At 38.6% G+C, this 15,994-nt stretch overlaps 1 protein-coding gene across 1 annotated transcript in view; it reads right to left on the bottom strand.

Annotated features, from left to right (window-relative positions):
- Positions 1-15,994, bottom strand: part of unc5a (unc-5 netrin receptor A) — a 116,487-nt gene that overhangs the window by 55,979 nt on the left and 44,514 nt on the right. Inside the window, exon 2 of the mRNA XM_026330405.1 lies at positions 2,512-2,727. Coding sequence (XP_026186190.1) covers positions 2,512-2,727 — 216 coding nt within the window. The remainder of the gene's footprint in view (positions 1-2,511; positions 2,728-15,994) is intronic.

Here is a 15,994-nt window from a genome sequence, read left to right as displayed (position 1 = left end):
CAGAACGTTGTTATTGACAGAATGAAATTCATATTCATCGCATCAAAGTTAAGCAGCCAACTCCACAATGTCACCAGTTTTCAAGCTGCATTAAATCTAGAGCTGCAAACAATATGTAAAATGCATTTACATGTACTTAATTGATAAGGTTGCTCAGAGACACCAGGTTCAAATTGTAATCACAGAACTCATTTAGATTGTTTAGGTTTAACAGCAGGCTATCAGATTCACCCTTTAGCCCAGTGGTCTCCAACCCTGGTCCTTAAGAGCTACTGTCCTGCTTGTTTTCCACCTGGATCAGGTGTGTTCAGCCAATCAGAAACTGGAAGGCCTAGTTGGAAAACCTGCAGGACAGTAGCTCTCAAGGACCAGGGTTGAAGACCACTGTTTTAGCCCAACCTCTACAGGGTTCACTTCAAGAAATGGCCACAAGAACTTTTAAAAAAATTGAGGCTACTTTGTGTTTGTTTCAGCATTAATCAAACTTTAGATTGACTCATTTTAAATACAATAATACATTCCTTCATGGCCTTTTCTCTCCATTTATCCCAGCCCCTCTGCTTGTACATTTTACATATTTGCCTACTATCAGGCATTTGCCACTTCAAAAGAAAAAAAAAAAGCTAGATACTCTATCAGAGAAATCAGCATTCTGCAGAATAAAATCTAGCTGGGAAAACCAGACTTCCCACAACCCCTAACCTGACTGCAGAAACTAGGATTCTCATTTTCACAATGTTTAAGAACTCAGCTTACTGGAGAAAATCAACAGTAACATGCTTACTTAAGTGCATGTAAACACATCAACTACAATACAAAAAGGTAAGAAAAAGGTAAATAAAAAATTATAATGTATGTGTCCTGGATCACTAAGGCTTTAACATTAGATGTGGCTAAGGTCAAGGCTAATTATTAAAAAAAATTACACCATTAAAAAAAAAAAAAAAAAAAAAAAGAAACAGAAATCTTTCTCCTTGATGGATTGTGGATATTGGCACTTTTAATTTGTATCACTTCCCTCAGCAACTGTGAGAAACCATGACATTAGAATTGTTAATGAAACAACAAAATGAGAAAGGTAGCATTGAGAATTGAACAAATTTTATCAGCGTTGACTCACTGACAATCTCTTCTTAATGATCCAAACACACAAGCGTTCCCCTTGCGTGTTTACTTTCTGTTCTCAAAATAGGAACTACAATTAACTTCTCAGAGTATTTTATGGCTGTTATTCACAAGAGTATGACTCCGGCTTTCAAAATTGTGCCTATCACACAAGGTAAAACAAATCTAAAAACTCAAACTGGAGTGTGAGTGACAGTGAGGTTGTGAATGACATGAGCTACAAAGATGAGATGCAGGTTGCAGTCGGTTCTTCCCCCTGCAGTTAAAATGCTCATAGAATAGTGACACAAACTAGACTACATACATACAGCCACATTTTAGTTTCTTTTAACTTCTGCAGTACAAGGAAATAAGCTCCCATACCACAGAGAACTGAAACTTAAATCACTCTCCGTGCCTCAAAGTCGCCAGCGCAGCAGAGAATTTTAAACATCCTGTTTTTTTGTTTTATTAGGAGAAAAAATTGCAGGAGCAGGAGAATCAGCAAGCACACCAATCAAAGCCTCAGTATGGGAGAATATTTGTCTTCATACATAAACTAGATCAGAAATCCTCACCTACCAAAGTGTCAGGTTGAACTGACACCTAGACACCCCCATGACATTTCTTTATGACAGTTCTTGCCTACATTTGCAGAGCTGCTGCATGTTAATTCCAAACCCTGTAGACCAGACGCATAAAATGTTAGCACAGTGAGCTTTTTATCTCACTGTGCACATACGAATTGAGACATTTCTACTGAAACTACCCTTCAGATTTACCTGCTTTAAACAAAACGCCTACACTTTGTGTGTACTGTACTATGCAGATTCAGATGGGTGTGTCTATATATTTATGCTGTGCTTAGTTGTGTGTGTTTTTTCATATACACATTTGCTAATTAGAGCTACAAACTAATGCATTTGCATTCCTGCTCCCCCAGAAGAGAAAACTGTCATTTTCACATTTCTCATTTCATGATTTGTCAAGTCTATGAATGGGTGGTTTTAATTTTCAGATCACTGAGTCACACCACATCAGTGTCATACATGTTTATGATACTGATGGCAGAGGCGGAGGTTTGCAGCACAACAGAGGGAGAAACAAACAGGTCTCCAAGGTGATGGAGGAGATTTCTGAGACTGAAACCAATGTGCTTATTATGAAACTGGCAGGCTAAATAGGCTGGAGGATGAGCCAACAGCCTCATGAAGCACAGTAATCACTGGCAAATTGCAAACCTTAGTTTCAGCAAATACTTTACATAATGTATATATGGAGGTGCACATATCATACATACACAACAAGCAACATACACAACAGGTGAAATTGCAGCTCAGCTGAAAACACGCCCAGAAGAAACCTCAAATTCAATGGAAATGAATCATTTAGATGAGAGTTGCATACCTGTCGCTGGGTCAATGGTCCGCTCAATCAGGTGGTCATCCTGGTGAACCCACTCGCCATTGCACTTGAAGTAGATTTGCGTGGCTGGGGTGGAGCGGCAGGTCAACGTCACAGGCTTATTCTTCACTATGTACTCATCCTCCGGCTCCACCAGGAAGTGAGGTAACAGGTCAGAGAAGGCAGCAGGGAGTGTTGCTGTGGCGGTGTGCTCAGAACCTTCAGGGATTTAAAGAAGCAAAGATTTTAGAGGGATGCCAAATAAATACGAAAAAAGCTTTCAAGCTTTCAAGTTGTCATGATGGCAGGAGCTGAATCCTTCCTGCCTTGCAGTTGTGACTAGTGAACAAAAATGCGGGAGATACCAGATATCAAATGCAGAGATTCAATGTCCTTGGTGAATTGCAGCTTGTACATACGCACATGAAAGAGGCAGAAGATGACAGAGACAGACTAGTGAAGAAGAGAAACAAAGTTGTATGGACAAGAGCTGGCAGTGACAGAGCTCAGCCTTGTGTACTTTTGGCTCGGACAGAGGGGAGTCCATGTCTTTACTTCGGCTCTTAATCACAGCCCTTTAACATCATCACTGATGGACTGAGGATCATAAATCTCGCCTCAGTGACTAGGCCACTTTACACTGTTATGGCTCTTCAACCAGGACTCTAACTCTACCTGCATTAAGCACAGGGCAAAAACAGGGCAAGCGGCAGGGAGGTTAGACTTGACTGAGACAGCCAAGTAACTTCATCTGATATACAGCAGAGTCTGATTTTATTCTTCCAGACTCTTTTGACATATACAATAGGGGATGTGAGGAAAGAAGGGGAAGACACATCACCACTGTCTGGACATACAGGAGAAGACCTTCAGGGGGACATTTCTACGATTTACAGCTAACGTTTACACTCACAGAAAAATGTTCAACACAAATGCTGAATGACACAATGGAGCCAAGAGCACACACATTCTTCCTCAGTGAACACAGTATCTTTAGACACACTAGCCTTGTGCGAGAGATAGTGAGAGGACACAGAACAGAGTAGAAAGAGGGAAATAACCTCTTTACACCACCAGCACTCAGGGGAGACCAGTAAATCCCAAAATAAAACCTCTTTAAAAGGAGTGTAATATTAATTTACTGCCCTGAATCCAATATGGCTGACAGACCGGGCATTAACAACCTTCTCCATCACTCCCCGTGCAGCAGGAGAGGATGGGAGTCCACATCTCTCATAATGAAACGGCAACACTCATGCTGACCTTTCTCTCCTCCCCTCCTCTCCCTCCTCCCCCACTCAGCCTTCGTTCATCCTTGCAGCTTGCTGATGCCCGGGTCAGGGATAATATTACATTGCGTCATAAACACCAATCTTTGATAAAGACATTATCTGTCAGTTCCTCCCCCACTACGCATTATATTAATGTCTCTCTTTCTTCTTTTTTTCGTTTTACCCTGTGTGCTGAGTTGCTAATTTATCAGGATGAGATACAGTGAAGCACGCCACTGCTGCTACCGCTGAACCCCATTAATGTTTCGTGTACATGTTTAACTCTTAATGAAAACTAAATGTTCTGTGTCCAATGAACGACATACATCACTTGCTGACACTTTGCCTTTTCCTCCATTATCCAAGCACATTTTTTTTATTGCAACACATTTACAGAGAAGAAAATTTCATTAATATGGCAGCTCTCTATTCAGGACCACAGAGCTGCCTGACATTATTTACTATGTATGTGAGTGTTTCTTGTCTCATGGTGTCTGGGAATAAGGCCACAGTTCATCATGAATGGTAAGTATAATTGCTGGATAGCCAAAGATAGGAAGTGAATAGCCAAAACTTTGCTAATAAACAGTGTGAGACCAGCACAGGTCAGGTTGTTTGAAAGTGTATTGGTGCTAATGATGGTGGCTTCTTCTCGTGGGCCAGCTTCCAGCTTTGTGACCACAGCCATTAGCCGGCTGGACTGACCCTCCGCACTCCCTGCACACTGAAGACGACAGCACACTATAACAGTGGGCGAGCCTACCTCACACCTGCCAGGTTAATCATCTCATAGAGGAAAGTTGATGCTGAAACAGAATGAAACCAAAGCCACCTGAGACACCTGACGAGTTGAGAACGGTTTGACAAAGCCCTGATGTTGAAGTTGCTGCTGTCTTCTCATTTGCAGGGGTCACATTCACTGTGAACTCTCAACTTTTGATGATGTTTCTAATTTGTGTTGGTTTGTGCGTGTGCTTGTGGTGGGGGGGGTTATTCTTCCATTTTAGTACATGCACTTTAGGTTAATGAGGTTAAACATGTAATTTCTTTAGAGAAGTAAACTGTCATTTTATGGGAGGACATTCTAGTCACGCACTGCTTTATATCAAACCCATAATGAAGGGCTGATGTGCAGTAAATTGGCTCATATTATTGTCACGACACAATGTACTTCAAAGTCAATGTGCACACACAGACACATGCACGCATGCACACACACACCAGAGGGAGTATGAGCCACTTAACAGACTTCTTGTGGGTCAATGCACAAATCAAATAGACATACAGCAGCACAATAGGCAGGGCATTAGATTCCACTGAACGTGATTGGCTAAAGCTGCCATTAATTGTTAAATGCATCCGAGTCCTTTGCCAGATCATTTTGAATACACAGAAACAACAAACAGTGGACACTAAATGACTCCCTTGTTGATCATTCAGCCAATGAAGATGATTTAATTGATACAAGATGCTGGATGTGTTGCTAGGGCCCAATAACTTTTATGTGACTATGTGGCTCCCTCCACAATTCCTAAAATTTAAATAAACTGAAACATCTAGCATAATGTTCATGTATATTTCACAAAAAATGCTTAAGGTTGTGACCAAATATTTGTCTACAGCTGCTATTCTCTCGAGAGACAATTCAACTGACCTAAAACAACACACACACACACACACACACACACAGCAAGGGTGCACCAGCTGTCAGTGTGCTGAGATATGATGTCCAGGGCAGATTTCCTGCTGCACACAGACCCCCATGTCTCATCTGTCCAGCTGACCATGTCAACTCCCAATTCAGACACTAAATACATCCACAAGAAGAGGAGATGATAAAGTGATCATGATACAGTCAAAGACAGTCAGAAAGAGATTTAAAAATCCAAAAACGTCATATTCCTGTAACTGCGATACCTATACATGCACACACTACTGCATTTTAAAAAGCATGCAATATTATATTTTCACAAGTGTTGCAGCTCAGTAAATGTCTTTTGTTACCATCTTCAATATTTCATAAAGATTTTTACTTTAATGTCACCTACTGTATCATTTTCCAGGAGCAAGTATCTTTTTTCGTATACACAATTCTCAAGTCTCATCTTGAAATGAAATTCCTCATGTGTTCTCACATCTTCTCTGCTAGTATCACTGTGCCACATGTTGTTGACTTTCGTTATCACCGTTTGTAAAATAAGCATTTATTTTTTAAATTTTGTTCATTATCTACTTGAAGATTAGAATCGCTGAATGTGGCGCAAAATTAGTGTGTCAGAAGGGGAGAAAAACCATAGCTGAAGAGAAAATAACCCTCCTCTTTGTTTCTCCCTTATGGCACCAACACATTGTGTGCCCTTTGGAGCCAATTACATTTTTTTTTTTTATAACGTCATGTCCCCAAAGGAAAGCATCATTGAGCAATCACTTGGCATAATTTACATCACAGTGATGAACAGCAGCTATAACAAGTGTTTTATGACACCATCAGCGCCTTACAATGTCCTCTCAAATTAATTCAATTAAAATTACTATCCAGAATATTAAACCATTTCATGTTTAGGTGCTATTAACAATGATGTTAAGATCAACCTTTTTTGGTTCTTCAGAATGCTCAGATTTGCTCAAGTGGCTTCATGGACACCGGGGTTCTGGGAACAGGAACATTATTTATATAGAGTTACAAATGCTATCAATAAGTCTGTCGCATAATTAACAATTAGGAGTAACCAAATGCAGCGAAGGTAGAAATGGGGTGTGTAAGGAAAAGAAGGCTCCATATATATAATATAGAGCATTGCTGATGTATGTTTGTCTGCAGATGACAAATATTTACTCCTCTACTTCTCTGAGACTGAGAATACATTTTTCAATAAGACAACCATGCTTCAACAAGCACTCTTTCAATCACCAACACTCGCTGTCAAACATGCATGCTCCTGTATGCTGTACACAGACGTACACATGCATGGGATGGTAATAACAAAACGTGCATGCATTTTCAAAATAAAGGAAAGCTGCTCACAAACAGTAGTCCTGCAGTCAATGAGAGAAGCCGAATTAGGTATGCAAACAGACATGCAGGTTTACACAGAAATGATTAAACAAAAAAAAAAAAAAAACTCTTTTAATGAGAAAAGGCTAGAATGGATTAGATATACATGTAGGAGCAATGGGACCCACAGCAATACAAACTTCCTCACATCACGTTTGCATTAGCAGGGAGAAGGATGCCGAGAGGCAGTAGAAAAAATAGGGAATGAAGGACAGAAGGAGATGAAGGGACAAGGAAGACATTGGTGAATATGTAAATTATACCCACACACACCACATGTGATGTTATTACAACATTCTCTAATTTAAATGAATAGAAAATTGGCTGCTAAGCATGTACACTGATGGAGAGCTGTACATTTGTGTGCATAACACGCTGCTGCCTACAGTGCTCCCTGACAGGAATATTTCCATGATAGATGCACTCCTGAAACTCGGGTCACATCACTGACTTAGAGAATTGCCATCAAAAGCTGGCAACATAAATCATCTGTACTTCATCAGGCAGCACTTTGAATGATTAAAGTCTGTGTTTTTGAGTTATGTCGTTAAACACTTTGTCAACAAAAGAAAATGAATTGAAACTGTTTGTTGTGTAAATATGGTGCATAGCACCACTATTGATGAGCCTTACATCTTTGAACAAGAGCTTACACAACTGCTTATTCCAGTTTGTAGATTTTTAGTTATTAATTTTATCCTATCTTCTGTTTGAAGAAACAACTCAGCAGTGGGGGTGTCTAAGCAGGGAAGCAATTTTGTTCTGTCTACCTTTGCAACCAGCACCGACACTCCCCAGTAACTTCGCTTCAGCTCGCCTTTCAAGGTGATGCTGTCTTGAAAGGCACAAACCCAGGAGTCCATTTTAAGTTCCTGTCAGTGTTAAAGAGCTGACATTTTGAGAGCTGCAAATGATGGAGGCTGGGTGTGTACATCTGTCTGTGCAAATGTGCATGTTTGTACAAATGTGTGTGAAGAAATGATGGAAAGTGATGTTTAGCAAGACCAACAGCTGGGAGTCTGATTTTGTGTCTGCATAACAGGAGGAGTGCTAAGATGAGACAAATTTATCTTTGTGATTTAAATAGTTACATGGTCAGATCTGGGATTCAGAAACGGCATTCCTATTATTAGAAGCACCATTAAGACTGTGTAGATTAAGAGCCTCAAGATTTAAAGCAATATCCATATTCATCACTCAAGTGCCACAGCTGTTGCTCAGTCTTCATTCGTTTCCAGATGTTTCCATGGACAGTCCGGTTTCACGGCTGTTTCAGCCTCTCAAACAATTAGCTTTCTGTATCAGTGGTTTAATCACTAGTTCTGACTCTCCAATAAATTCTGTATCCTGCAATGCATAATTCAATCACAACATAAATGCGCATATTTTACTAAAATTACACACTGTATATGCTGTCCTCTTTAATTACAAGTTTTAGACTGTTACAATTTAAGTATGAAAGTGTTTAGTTGCTTTATGAAAAAATATTGAATACTATCTTGTCAAGAGATGAAGAGCTTAGATTTAACTGGTAATACATAATTGAAACTTGGAGAATGGAAAGATCAAGTTAATGAGAAATGTGCTTCTTCTTTTCACTATTATATTTCTGGTGTTCAAAACATGTGAGCCAGGAAAAAAAAAACATTCAATAACATCTCTGGTTTGTAAATCCCAGTTTAGATATTTCATGTTTGCTATCTGTCTGTAAGTCTGTAAGGTCACTTCAACCAAGCAAAACATTTGGCTGAAAAAATAAAGAATTACAAAAACCCCTCTGCAGAGGTTCTTCTCAAGAGGATACAGATTGTTTGAGAAATTCACAAAGCATAGTGAAGAAAATTTTATTTTTGTCCTGTAAAGCCTGTGCAGGCATGAGAAACACTTGATAGATTTAGCTCATTTTAGAGGAAGATTCAAAATCCCTTGCTGTAGCAAAACCCAATGTGATTCTTCAAAGCTTCACCTGTTTGGCGGTTCAGTGCATGATGTTTCTCAAAAGGAACCATGGAGATTTAAATACATTTTGACTTAACTACACTCAGTCCTCAAAGGAACTGAAGACATTCTGAACTGTCAGGAGGGGCAGATGCAGTCACAGTCTTTGCCATCCAAGGCACACACACGCTTGTGGATTTGTCGTTTCCTTACTCTTAGCCGGAAACGAGGTTATCCAGAAGCAAGTTGATTACAGAGCTCGGCACAGGCATGGGAAGAAACAGAAACACAGACGGAGAGGGAAAGGAGGCATTCTTAAATCTTTGAAATGGATGTTAAGAAATAATGGAAGGAAGAAGGAAGGAAAAGACAAGAGACAATTTAGATTACCAAGTTAATCCTTTAATTACCGGATATGCCCACAGCTAAAATGAGGTTTCACACGCTGCATTTTACAACTGTGGAACAATTCAAACTGCAGAAAGTGAAGCAGGCTGCCATAATGATCAAGAGCCATAAACCTTGAAATAATGGAATGTCAGTATTGTTGGTAATCTATATTGTTTATGAGACTGGAAAAAAACTGAACAAAACACTACAAATTGCAATTCAGAACCGAAATGGAACTTGCTCCATACCCCATTTCTCATGTTACAAGCACTGTTACAGTGGGACATTTACAATTAGATAAAACATGTTCTCTTTCAGCCAACTTTGCAGCACATCCTCACAGAAAATACACAACCAGCTTAGGCACTGTCCAAAAGGTTAAATTTTGTGAAATGACAAACCAGCAAAGGGAGAGCATGTAACTGCTGATGTTGGCAGAAGCTCTGTAAAGTTATGCAGCTTGTTCCAAGGCTTTTTGACACAAACTGTTGTAAATGTGAGGCCTCCTGCCACACTTCCAACCTGCCAATTCTTCTCTCTTCTTCCTCCTCCTCGTCTCATCATTTATCCCCCTCCCAGTAAAAATCCAGGAAGAAAGAAATGGGGGATGACTCACGCTATCTAATTAGTGTGACAGAGCATGGAGGCTCTTCAGAATCAGACAGAGAATTAGAACACAACACGACGATGCGATCCATAACAAGGCTGAGATAAAGCATCACCTGTTCAACTCTAATTACTGTAACACAAAGCCAGTACCAACTTTCCAATTTAACAAGCCACCGGCACTTACTGTAGCGGTGGCACTGCCGCTGGGCACACTTAGAGTATACTGCAAAGACAGAAAACACATGCATTATAAAAATAAACGCTTCGACTCAAACACAACAGGAGCAGTAAGCTTTTTAAACTACACAACAGCAACTGAGAACCATGAACCATGTACGGACATTAAGTGAAGTGAAGCTTTTCTTCTATACTCAAATGTATTTATTATTATAAAAATGCTTGTTTCAGCTATTTGTCTATATTGAAATTGATATGTGCTCATTCACTAGAACCTAAAAAATTAGGTTGTATCATTAGTTCAAAGTCACTCAATAGGTTTTGAAAATATAAAACTAATTGAGTTAAGTTACTGGATTTGAGTTACAAGTTGAGCAAATTGAGGATATTAGGATAAATTAGTAACTGGAAAATATACTGCTAAATGTTTCAGACTGATTTGTTTTGTTTTTACATTCTCTCAGTTTGAAGAGTCAGCTGCACATTTAACAATAAGTTACAGCTGCAGCTGCTCTTGTTCGAGCCCTTTTCCACCAGAGTCAGTAAAAAGACAAAATATAAGGCTGATCCCACTGACTTTGTTAAACATGAAGTGCACAAGGTTAGGAAGTGAGTTCATTACTACCCTCCGTCTCGGTTCTCACTGTTTGTGCACTGGAAGAAAACTCCGCACTTATATACTTAAACACTGAGAAACAGTAAATCATCAAACAGATGTCAAATTGCTACAACTTGAATTTAATTTGTTTTAATCAATGCACAAAGAAACCAGGGGAAATTTAAGAATGTGGCAATACTGTTGCATTAAACTAATATAAAAGACAACAACCTTGTTTACAACATGAACATAAAATCAATTTCTGTATTTCCTATGTGGATACGGAAAAACAAATGTTAATGCAGGATATATTTGCACCCAAAAAACACTATGAATGGAGTTTTATGATCTGGCTCGTATTGTGATCATATCTCAGAGAGGTGTACATGCAATCCATGCAGTGTGACCACATTCTAAAGGAAAAAAAAAAATCCATAATCAATAAGCTGAAAGGTCAGTTCAATAAAACTGAGAGTAGCAGCAGAAGCCAGGAAGATTTCCTTTGCAACAGTTTGCTGACAGATGCCCACTTCATTCCTTGACCTGGAAGGTACCATGGTTGTTAATTTGAACATTGAGATGGGGCCTCTGAGTCCACAGTTCACCATGTTAACCATCTTAGTCAGCATGCTCAGCTGAGGTTTTTGGGAGAGTGATCAGTCATAAACTAAAGTATTAATTTAAAAATTGTGAAGTGACAAAATTGAGCATTCAGGAAATGTATACCAAATTTCATGGCAAGCCATCCAATAATTGCTCATATATTTCAGTCTGTGGTGACTTGGGCAACGATTTTGGTCCTTGAAGGGATGCAGCTAAAAATTATTTTGGCTCATTTAGCCATGAACACAAACAAATATTGATAGTCATTTCTAATACTGTTTCTTTTCTTTCATATTTAAGAGACTGGCATCAAATGCCAACTCCAACCACCATAAGCAACTGTAAGAAACACAGACATGTGCTATCAAACGACAAACGCATTTACCATGTTTATAAGTGGCAAAACCTCAGATCCAGAGGCCCTAAACCTGAAAGAGAAATATAACTGGGAATTATGTAGATAAGTGTGAAATGAAAGGCAGTGCTGGTTATCTGATATGACTTTCTCTGCAAAGCAAACCAAAACGCATCTGAACTTCACGTGTGTTTATGATATCAGTTGAAGGCAGAAGCAGCAACCAGAGGGGTAAACTCATTTCAACCTGAACAGCTTTCTGATTATTTCCTCTTTTAATTTTTTTCCCCAGCTAACTTCAGCCCTTCTGACATCACAACCAAAAGCAAAGACACACAGAAGTCTTTGATTTGAACAGTACATGAATACAAATCTGTTTTGGAAGAAGCATGGCTTTCATTACTCTAAACACACCTCTAGCTCAATTTCATGTTAATCTGAATTTAAAAAAATGCAAGCACAAGGAAGCAAAACTACATATGAAGCACAAACTCTGATGAATAAAACACCAGCTTATGGAGAAAAAAAAAACAAACTAATGTCCCATCAAAAAAGCAGTAATGCCAGCTGGTTCAACAGCTTAGCCTCCTGACTTTAATGAATATTCTCCTCTGAGAATGACTCATGTTTCTTGGCCTTTAACTGTGCATTGGTAATCACTCCTGTGATCTGTACATGACTCCTCACCTAGTCATGTACATTATGAATGATGAAAATTAAATGCTACATACACTCTTGTACACTGATAAGTCAATAATAACAATAATGCTGCAGGACAGTGTGCAGTCACTGTAGACGCAAACGAGGTAAAAATTAAATAAACTGCACATTAGGTTTAAAGAAAAATGGTAATAGAAGCAGACGAGGACCAGCTGCTCCGCCAACAAAAGCAAATAAAATAACCCCTCGATAAAATGGACCTGATGTTTCTACTTCTTTTTCTCCCAGACAGTCTAATTTCTTTTGCTTTAACAACACTGAAGTTGTTATAAAGGAAGAAAAAGGGGAAAAAAATGGCACCGCACTTGAGCACAGTGCTTGTTCTGCCTTTAGCCTGCAGCTCAGAAGTAATGTCACAGGTCTTTAAGCTGCTTTAGGCTCAGACTGCTGATGCCTATGCAATACTTTTTTCACACAACTCGTAAGACTTTGTCCTGTGAAAATAAATAACTTCACCTCATCAATATTCTTTTAAAGAGAAAACGGTGAAATGACATGTTCAAAAATAAATAGCATGACCTTACAATCTTGAGGGAAATTAAAGACAATGGCGAATCTTTATTGGCAGAAGGAGCAACTGATTCACAGATATACTGTACAGTACTCTTCACTTGAGTAAAATGATAAAACATCACAATAAAAAGTGGTAATCGAGTAAAAATATAATTCTTTTTTCAAATGTAAAGTAATTAAAATGTCAGTCAATAGAGATTTTCAGTATCAGCACATCAAAACCACACTAGTACTTGAGTAAATGTACTTTGTTACTTTCCTCCTCTCCCTGGGACAAGAGGCTTGTGTGTGTCTGAACCAGATAAGCAGCACACAGGGACTCTCCTCCTGTGCCGTTACAGCAACTGATGATCATCTGACAGATGATGAGATGAGGTGGGACAGCGCCGCTGCGCTGCTAATAACACCTCACCGCAAATAAGGCTGAAGACATGCAACATCTGATAACGAGGGAGCCGCACTCATTGTACAGAAGGTGCTGGAAATTTTAGTCTTCATCTCTATTCTAATTGTTTTTATGCTCACTCTAATTTTATTTGATCATTTTAAGAATCTGTGAGTAGTGGATATGAAAAATGGTAGTCTACAAAAGGTGTAATATTTCTACATGGTTACTTCTTGTGACCCTACTGAAGATGTTTAAAACTCAATTATCCAGTTGACTAAAATCACATTTGAATAATTCATCATGCTGAACTTATGCAGTGGCTGTTTTTCTATATACTGAAAATGAAAATAATTTATTGTTTAATGTGGAAAAATGTCAGATGTAATAACCTTTCCAAAGTTTAGTTAACTAGAAATAGACAAACTATAAATATACTTCTGTAAAGCAGGCGAGTGGTGCCACCCACAGCTATACAGTATCTGCCTTTCTTTTCTGCTACAGTCAATAAAATCAAATACTGAAAAATCATACATAAATGTCTCTTTTTCTGAAGGATTAGCAGTTCGTGGTGCTTGCAGTATATAAGCTGAATATGTGTTGTTTCCAACTGACAGAGTACAATAGAGTCTTCAGTGCAGTTGTAACACAGTGGCCAAGATACACCAAACAGAAGGAAATTGAATTTATCAACAATAGTTAGACCCCCCCCCCGGTCATATCTGCAGACGGGTTATAGCGTTATGGACAATAACAAAATTCTTCAAGTTGTCCTTGACATCCTCCCATTGAGACTTGTGCCTTTCAATCTGTCATCTGTGTATTGTGAATACTAAAAAACACTATGAGGACACATTCAGAATGTTTGCTTTGCTATTATAGCATAGGTGTTGAGTACAGCAGCCCTTTCTCCCAAGTTCCCTCAACAATGGAAACAATATCTGGTCTGGGTTTTTCCTCCTCCCTGCTTTCCCCAATCCATAAAGAGCCTTGATGGCCACGCTCTACATTACCGAGACAGAAATGGCTTCCACAGCCAACCCAATAATGTGCATGAGCATTAGGTGACTAGCAATAAATATGTGAAAAGCAGCACTTTGCGCCAGAAAAATATACCAATAGAATTCAAGCTGTGAGACTAGTGATATCAAGGCTGTCGACCAATGCATATAAAAGTGTGAAGAATAGTGGGAAGCGCTTTAACAGAAAAAAAAGATCATTATCTAAATTAATGAGAACATTTTTTATAAATTGAGTCAGCATGCCAACTTATTCTTTTTTGTTCAGGGTATAGAAAAGAGTCCTAGTGACTAACTGCAATTATGGCTTTTCTTGTTTGACTGTAAAAGTAGCAGGTAAATGGGAGTCTGAAACTATAGTCTCACTCAGAGCATTTGAATGTCATTTGGATAATGGTGTGTTATTCTAGGTTTTTTTGGGGACTGCTTGGGAACTGCTTTGAAATGCAAGGTAGGTGACGACCATGACAGACCAGGTATGAAGGAACCACCCAGTGATTTCAGCTTTAATGACAATTCAGAATTCGAAAAGGGAAAATGACAAGCTTTATTTCACTTTAAGGTAATTTTTCCCTAAATAAAATACCACTTCCCCCCACAGAGCAGGGCATAGTTTGGCTTCCAGGTAAAAGCCTACCCATATATTAGAGAAAATGTTGGTAGATCGCTGCCTGTCTTTTTCAGAGGAAAGAATGTAAAGACCAAAATTATGTTCCAACATTCATGCATTGTATTTTTTCATATGTAGCACTGGAAAAAATATTTTAATATCTAAATTCTGCTTGTAGGTCTGTAAATTTGATAAATCACTTGTCACTGGGGGTCCAAATAAATTATCAAATGATGAATAGGCTGTTTTTGTTCTCCTTTTGACAATATTCTCAGAACAATGCTAATCTCAAAAACAAGCTCAAAGCTTTAAATGCATTTTAATAAAATAAAATAAAAATGAATATAACTAGACATGCAGGACATAAAAATATTTTAATTTATTTATTTTATTTTATTAGCTATTCTGCCAATGCGTGATAGCCTTTTCTTAGAAGTGCAACGGCTTGTACTGTATGTCAGCCGGAGGCGGGAGACGATGAAACGTCCTGCGACGCATAGGTGGTTGTAGAAGGTAGGTAGTGTTATCAGCAATAAGAGTGAGGGCTAAGCCCCCCCTAAGGATGAAATCCTAGAACCGCCCCTGATCACTCTAATAATTTGAAAAATTGTTTTCCCTCACCTATCACTCAGAATAGCACAGATAAATTACTAAAACAACCATTAACAACAACAACAACAAAAAAGTAAAACTGCTAAAGCAACTGCTGTTGCTAAACTACAATGAGTCAGTGATTTTATTGTGCATGCTAAAAAGTCTTTTATACTCTATTATACTTGCTGCTGAAAGGTCTAACTCTACCTTAAGGTTGTATTTTAATTTGATGTACTTTTGTTTTAACGTAAGACTGCTGTTTGTTAGTTATCTTGTGAATGCAATGCACACTCACAGTACAATGCTGATTATTTTTTCCATAATTCAGGTTAGCTACCTTCTATTCACGTTAAGATATAAGTCAAATTGCTGAAGTGTGACAATTTGGGTCCGATGCTATGTGCCAGTATCTCCACACACTTCATTTACTTGTAATTTACATACAAAGCTTTGTGATCAAGACACATTCATGGATTTATTCAACATACTGAACAGACTACAATGATTTTTATTTCACTACCGTCGACATTAAACTCATCTGACTTGAATACCTGCATACTATGAGCAAGAGCAGGTTTTTAATACAAAAGGGGGAGAAGAATGGGGAAAAAGTGCAAACAGAGATCGGTTTCACAGAAAGCACCGTCAT

This window comes from Mastacembelus armatus, chromosome 10, assembly GCF_900324485.2.
Source record: "Mastacembelus armatus chromosome 10, fMasArm1.2, whole genome shotgun sequence".
Lineage (NCBI taxonomy): Eukaryota > Metazoa > Chordata > Actinopteri > Synbranchiformes > Mastacembelidae > Mastacembelus > Mastacembelus armatus.
This window is presented reverse-complemented; position numbering and strand designations above follow the sequence as displayed.